Source organism: Telmatherina bonti, assembly GCF_933228915.1.
Source record: "Telmatherina bonti genome assembly, chromosome: 11".
Lineage (NCBI taxonomy): Eukaryota > Metazoa > Chordata > Actinopteri > Atheriniformes > Telmatherinidae > Telmatherina > Telmatherina bonti.
In genome coordinates this window covers 5524821-5532605 of record NC_136629.1, presented here as the reverse complement: position 1 = coordinate 5532605, position 7785 = coordinate 5524821, and the positions used below count along the sequence as shown (strand labels likewise).

The window sequence follows — 7785 nt, the reverse complement described above, 5'->3', positions numbered from 1 at the left end:
TCCTCCTGCGGGGCCCCAGCAGGAGCTGCCTGCAGCCGGAGGGGCCGCCTGGGCCCCGGAGACTCATCCCACAGAGACTTACTGGAAACCAGAACCAGTAAAACACAAGCTGGTCTGCAAGTCTGGGTCAGACTGACGGGGATTCTCCTCTCAGGTTGCTCTGAGACGGCATCCAGGTTCAGGATCCAGGTTTCCTGGACCAGTTCCCTCCCAGACCTTCAGGACCACACCAGTTTACTCCCATCTGGTGCCTTTATTCATGAAGGGGAAAATAAAATCAGTTTTTAATGACGAGCATTCCTAAAATATCAGTCTGGCTGATTTATCATCATCATTATTATTATTATTATTAATAAACATCTTTAAATGTTGACTTAAGAAATCAGAAGATGGAGGGAGCCATCAGAGTGACGTCACGGGGCTCCATGATGAAAAATGATTGTTTTTCTTATTTAACTGAGACATCTTGTTGCTCTGTGACCTGATAATCCGTTCCTACCTGATGAAAATGTGACGTAAGGAAGAGAAAGTACAGTTTTGTTGTGTTTTACAGTTTTTATGCAGCACTGAAGCAACGGATGATTCCTGTCCATGCAAATAAAAGTTGCTTTGTTCAGATGGTCGTCCTCCTTGTTCCAGCTGGAAAACATTCAAACAGACTCGCATCATGTCAATCACATTCACTACGTTTACATGAGAGTTCCTGTTTAATTCAGAATAAAAGTTAAGGTGAAAAACGACCATGTAAACACTTAATTCCTAATGCTAATTTTTATTCAGAATTAAATCCGATGTAAGTGTCTGGTTTATTGATATTTTAATCCTGAACTATTTAATTCCTCTGTCATGTAAACCTTCATTCCGCTCTAAATTAACTCCGGTCGTTCTGCGCATGCTCGTTACCTTGTCCTGTCCCGGTGACGCGCGTTGTTTTGCCTCCCGTGTTCGGTGGTCTATCTTTCTTCTCCTTCTCAGTTGCTGCAGAAAGTGAAGTAGTATACTGGTGTTGAGCTGCTACTTCACATTTAGAATAAAAAAAAATAGCGGCGAAACTGGTTCTTATTATGTAGTTTTTACAAGTTACGACTGAAAAGACGAGAAGCAGGGAGAAAACTTCATTTATTTCCGGTATACGTCATACGTCACGTGCACCCTCTGTCCAATCAGAACCCTTCCCAACCCGCCGCTCTAAAGAGGAATTAAGTGAGGACGTGTTTCATAGAAACCTTCATTTGGAATTATTTTCATGTAAACTTGTAGGAAAATACGTTAATTCCAAATTATTAATTCTGAATTTAAAAATCAACACGCTGTAACCATAGCCTTTGTTCTTTGATAAACAGCTTCCTCAGAAACACATTGATATTTGTCATGATGATACTGGAGACTAAACGTCGTCATCAACAAGTTTCCTGAAAGCAAACCGAGTGCAACATGTTTCCTGGTGGAAATACGACCAGGCGGTGAAACCTGCAGGAATGAATGAAAGCACCAGACGCTGCAACAAACTGAGCCTGAACTGAAGGTGAAGAGCAGAGAAATCCTGAAACCGGCAGATCAGTTGGAGTTTTTCTGACTGGAGCAGGAGGAAGAGATGAAGCAGAACCGCCATGATGTTGTTAGGAATATACGAGGTACATCTATCTCGCACTTCTATTTCTTTACTAAACTTTACTGATTTAAATGTAAATTTACACCAAAGTTAAGCAGTTTTATGTTTTGCTGTTTTTTCCCTTACTGGAACGAAGAAGAACCGAACTGTCTGCTTAGAGCCAAGATGGCTACTGCTACCCTGCTAACTACACCCTGAAGAAACGATGGGTTCATGTCGTCCATCCCAACCACAAACACGTTTGTTACTCGTCTACATTCAGACAGTTTTGTGGAATTTCTTCCAGATTTAGACAATGCTGCACTTCTGATCACCAGCAGCCAACCTTGTCCCAAGCATACAGAGATTCCTCCTAATTCTTTTAATCTTTTGATAAAATCATAAACTGTAGATAGAGAAACTTATAAAGCCCTTTTCACAATTTTTTGTTGAGGAACTTTTTTCTAAAATTTCTCCAAGATTTAGTCACATTTTTTCAGATTATTGAACCGTCCTTCATTTATTCCCGGGAGGCTCTTCCACTGCGGGGTTCTTTTCTGTCCATCATGTAACCGAGACCTCTGATAATTCACCTGATCAGCCATATTTTGTTTTTGCTCCATGTTTCTTTTTGGTTAGTTTTAACTGAAGACATGAAAATCCCCAGAAAATAGCCTTGTCCCCAGCATACAGAGATTCCTTCTGATTCTGGGATGTTTCACGCTGAGATGTTGGATCTACAAAGTCTGAGGAATATTTTATATAAAGGTTTAGGCCCAGTTTGTCCCAGACCGATGAGCCAGTGGGATGTTGTGTTTGACGGGGAATATGTTGATTCTACTTCATGACTTTTAGCAGGTTGTAAAAGCTCAGAGTTTCTCCACCAACCACATCATTCAGCAGCTTCTTCAACCTCTAACAACTATTCAGATCTTTTCTTATTCTTTTGTCTGCAAATAATCAGATTCTCAACATCAACAAATTTTTAACAACCTCAAAGTGAAGCAGAAGAAATTTCAGGTCTTTATTCTTCATCGTTTTACAGATTCAACATTTCAGTCTGATTTATGGACGTCAGTAAAACACCAGCATCGCTCTACTTCATCCTGCACGTTTCCATCTTTTCACTTCTTCATCCAACCAGAACAAACGTCACAAAGCAGGAAGATGATAAAATGCTGCAACATCCAGAGAAAATGCTGCATTCAAGGACCAGACAGGAGTCTGGAAATCTCCATCACGTCTCATGAACACACGCAGCGGCTAGAAGTTTATTTTAGTGTTGATATTTACCCTCAAATTCTGGTTGTTTCTCCACACATGCCATGAACAGGATTCTTTTAAATTCCTGTTAAAATGTCTATTTCAGACCAACGGAACAAATGTTTCACTTTTTTACGTCGTTACAGATTAAAAAGTCCCAAAAAACATCAATGATTCTTTTACACTTTATACCTGAACTGTTTCATTAGCTTCACTCCTAATAACAGTTATTAAATTACTTTAGTTTTTAATCACATTATTTAACAGGTTTTGTGATTTAAAAAAGAAAATTAAGTTATTTTCCACATAATGCATGATGGGGAATTTAATTTAACCATAAAAATAAAAGGTTTGACAAGTTTTTGATGAATTTCTGACTGATTAATTGAAATTTATACCTCCTAATATTTTATGGAACGCAAAACCTGTTTGGTGTTTTGTTTTTGATAACGGTGGGTTGTCTGATTAAATTGGCTTTAAAATAACTTAAAGAACATGTTTGTGGATCAGGACTGAAGCTGACTGAAAGATCTGAAGGGAAAAGAAACTTTTTAGCAGTTTTTTGCCAAAACAAACCAAACAGCCTGAAGGCTGAGCGAGCTGTAGACTCTTCTGTCCTCAAGTTCAGGATTTTATTCTTCATCAGGCGGAAACTTCTTCATGCAGCAGAGAGACAGAAGCATCGGGACAAACAGGAAGGGCTGCGCGTGGCCTGGAACCCCCCCCCCCCCCCCCCCCCCCCCAGGTGTTCATGCTGCAGGTAAACCAGAAACCAGTTCCCCTCCAGTCCAGTCCTTCATTCTGGGCCAGAACTAAAGTCCACATTTATCCTCAGATTAGGTCCAAAGAGCAGACCCAGACCAGCCCGGGACCCGGGGGGATCAGAGGCAGACCTCCGGACCCGGGGCGGGGGGATCAGAGGCAGACCTCCGGACCCGGGGGGGGGGGATCAGAGGCAGACCTCCGGACCCGGGGGGGGGGGGGATCAGAGGCAGACCTCCGGACCCGGGGGGGGGGGGGATCAGAGGCAGACCTCCGGACCCGGGGGGGGGGGGGGGGATCAGAGGCAGACCTCCGGACCCGGGGGGGGGGGGATCAGAGGCAGACCTCCGGACCCGGGGGGGGGGGGATCAGAGGCAGACCTCCGGACCCGGGTACGGCTCCCCTCCGCACCAGAAACTGGCCGGCTGGGAGATCTCCACCAGCCAGACCTCCATCTCCTTCTGCTCCGGGGATTTCAGCTCCGCTTCGGACACCAGCCTGTAGTAATGACAGTCTCTGCCCTCGTCCGGGTCGTACGGGGGGGCCAAGATGTCCATGAACGCCGTGGGTCCGTCCACGGCGTCGATCTGGTGGAGGTTGTCCCGGTCAGGGGTCAGGACGCAGGGGCCGCTGTCCTCCGTGTACTCCGCGGAGCTGCGGAGCAGGGAGCGCCGCAGCGCGGGCCCCGGGGCCGGGGGCAGCGCGGGGGGCGTGCCGCCCCCCTGCCGCTCCAGCCTGTCGAAGCAGCTGATCCGGACCTTCCCGTACAGCACCTTGAGCACGCCGTGCATCCCCGGGTGGTCGTGCAGCGGGATGGAGGCGCCGCTTTTCAGCAGGAACACCCCCATGCTGAACTGGTCCGTCTCGCAGATGTGCATGTAGGTGACCGGAGGAGAGACCGGAGGAACCCCGTGGTGGAACGGGGGAGGTCGGCGCGAGCTGTCCTCGGCTCTCCGCGGGACCAGATTCAGGTCCGCCGCGCGCACTTCCGTCATCAAGCTCTTCAGCGTGGTGTGGTTCTCCAGGAAAGATTTCCCGGCCTCTTCACCGAGCCGGGGCGGGCTCCTGAAGGTCAGCAGAGCCTGCCGGGCGATCCTCTGGACGATGGAGGTCATGGGTCTGTCGGCTGGCATCATACCGGTGCGAGGAGCGCCGCTGGCCGGGTCCGCTGGTCGCTGCTAGCGGTGGCTAGGTCCGAAGATCCTTTACTGCGAAGAGGAGGCACTCTGTGGACGGAGTCTTTCTGAACTGTGGATGGCTTTACTACGGGTGGCTTTACTACGGTGGCCGAGAAGTGCAAAACACATTGACATTTAAAGTAACACATTAACAATAAAAAAGACATTTAAAAACAAATTTATATTTCATAAAAACATTTGAAAGTTTGAAACATATCTATACTTTAGAAATCAAATATACAAAACTCTACAAGTTTAGACATGGTGGCACAAAACAAATATAAATTATAAAATAAAAGACGATAAAACCATTTTTATCGTCTTTTATTTTATTCATTTTACCCGTGTAAAACATTGTTCACACATCAAAAACTTCATTTAAATAGATTCTACGTGGTTCTGTCGGGGACTTCCTGGACTACAAGCGGTCCAGGTACAAGCAGGTGACGAACATCACAACGCAATGCATTCTGGAACTTATTAAGCAATATAGAATTACACAATCATCAATATATTCATTCATTTTCTTAACCGCTTTGTTGAATTGAGCAGGGAGCCTTTCCCAGCAGTCAGTGGGCGAGAGGCAGGTGGACCAGGAGGAAACCCATGGAAGGTCCACACAGAAAGACCACCGTTCAAACCCCCATCAGCTAAGGCTCGAACCACCGACCTTGCTGTGAGGCTGCAGCGCTGAACCCTACACTGCTGTCCTGCTCAGTCAGCGATAATGAAGAGTTTATTACACCAGACATAAAGTTTCAACAACAAAACTGGTGAAAGTTGAAGCAAGAAGCCGGTAAATTGAAGGTTTTGAAAAGATTGTAATGATGGGGGAAAATGACCAGGGAACCGCAACGCCTTACCTCCTCTGACATCTTCGTGTACGTGGTCTGTGGCGGGAGTGATTACAGAGGCTTCGTTTTGCAATTACAAATTTCTGGAAGCTCGTGTAGAGTTTACGACTGCTGGGTCAATGCAAACCAAAGAGCTCTGAAATCACCGTCGTTCTGCCAGGGTTTGTATATCATCCTGTTGACTGACCTGTGAGAAGTGAAAAATGGGAAGAAAATAAAATCTAAACTCAGTTAAGAGCTCAGCTAAAAGTTTATTGATCCTTATTGTGCTGTTTGGGTCCCATTGGTTTATCATAAAGCTGCTGGCGCACGCTGCAGGGTAACTGTGCTAACATGTAGCTTACCATGACCACGCATGAATAAAGAGCGAATGAATCATGGATTCAATGTAAAACACTTTAGTGCTACATAAATGTGATCCATAATAATAATAATACTAATAATAATTATCATTATTGTGCAATGTTTGAGCTAGCCTTCCTTTTAGCATGCTAGCTGCCTTTACCACAATACCAACAACTGCTTTTGGAAATTACAGATGTACCTACAACTTATATTGATTTGAAATGGAACAAAATAATAAAAAAAATAGTCATAAGGTGAATATCCACACCATCCGTGTCCACCATGTTACATCAGACAGAAGATTGCATTGATTTTGTTTCCATGTGAGAAAAGACAGGCTGTGGATCCTTGGCTTTGGATCCTGATCGATCGTAGACGATGCAGCCAACAAACCAGCAAGTTCCAACCATGTTTACTGCAATCCTTCGCAATGGATTCAAAGTATGGCGGCTTTTCCCATCGCCCACTGCGGGCCCAACGTCGTGACATCACAATTCGCTCCTATAGTTGTAGCCTGTTGTAGCTTCATCTTAGTATTTGTTTAAGAATTTAATATTTTGCCAGTTTGTTTCCTAAAGTGTAAATCTGCTTGTTTGTAAATATTCAAACGTGTTTTATGAAATATAAATTTGTTTTCTAAATCTAATTTTGTTTTTGACTTGGTTCATTTGTTTTTGTCGTGTAAATATGTTTTCCTGTTGTCAGCCTCTGTATTTTATTATTAAAGGTTTTAAATCACAGGAACTTTAAGTATTTTATCATCATTGCACCCATGTAGAACCATAATAATGATAATGTGAAATAATTGCACATTTAAAGCACATTTCCTAACCTACAAGGTATTGATTTTTTAAATAACCAGCGTTGATAGCAGAGTGAGACCTCTGTTCTTCCTCAGATCTTTGATCTGATTACTACTCGTTTTAAACAGGTTTTCTTCTTCTTCGCGTTCATTTTATCCGTATTTTATTTTCAACACACGAATGTTTGCGTGTAGAAAAGGACCATATGAGCCAAACTTGACTTGGAAGAGGACCAGATAAAGAACTGAACACGGAACCTGCCGGACTTCTGAGCCCCATTTTTTAACAACTGTCAAACACGTCCGCACCAGGTTGTGCTTCAGGTCACACCTGGAGGATCATGGGAAATGTAGTCACCCTTCTCAGACTTTACTCTGCTTCATGACTCCACATAACATCTAATTCCACTGTGAACAAAAAGTCGACGTTTCTCCTGCCGCCTCCTCGTGAACAGCGCGATTTTAATTAATTAATTACTTTTTATCTTCATTTTAATGGTCAGCCAGCAGGAAAAACTACATTACCCAGCATGCAGCAGAATGTTTGGCGATAATGATCTTTGCCCCCAAGCTATTCCTCTGACACACCAACATGCACAGTTAATGAGGAATCGTGTTTAATGTTTAACGGCCTTTTGAAACCTGAATTCATGCATTTTTAAAAAAAATAACAAACAAACATAAATTATTATAATTTAAGTAGAAGTCTGATCTGATCATTATGCGTCTTGGTGAAGGTAAAAGCTGAATGTGATTCTGGAGTTTTCTTGAAAACAGTTTTGACAAAAGAATATTGTTTCATTTTGCAGTCATACACTGATTTAAGAATGAGAAAAATAATTTCTGGGAGTTTAATAAGACTGTAATAAACATTTTTATTGTTTGTAAATTCTTATTGACTCAACAACTAAAGAACAAAATCCTAGAATCACATGTAACAGTTTTAGTAAATAAGTAAAAATGTTATTGTTGCGTTTCTGTCCTTCCTGT

The 7785-nt window shown here is 43.4% G+C and overlaps 1 protein-coding gene across 3 annotated transcripts; it reads right to left on the bottom strand.

Annotated features, from left to right (window-relative positions):
• Positions 1-2591: 2591 nt before the first annotated feature.
• On the bottom strand, positions 2592-4953 carry adob (2-aminoethanethiol (cysteamine) dioxygenase b). 3 transcript variants are annotated; one of them, XM_079248507.1, is made up of 2 exons: positions 3997-4953; positions 2592-3815 (listed from the first exon to the last, which is right to left on the bottom strand). In XM_079248507.1, the coding sequence occupies exons 1-2, from the start codon at positions 4750-4752 to the stop codon at positions 3804-3806; spliced, it is 768 nt and encodes a 255-aa protein (XP_079104633.1). In that variant the 5' UTR covers positions 4753-4953; the 3' UTR covers positions 2592-3803. The 3 variants fall into 3 exon arrangements, with proteins under 3 accessions (XP_079104633.1, XP_079104632.1, XP_079104634.1); XM_079248506.1 differs by having other exon boundaries at positions 3927-4950; XM_079248508.1 differs by lacking the exon at positions 2592-3815 and adding an exon at positions 3841-3887.
• Between the last annotated feature and the right edge of the window lie 2832 nt (positions 4954-7785).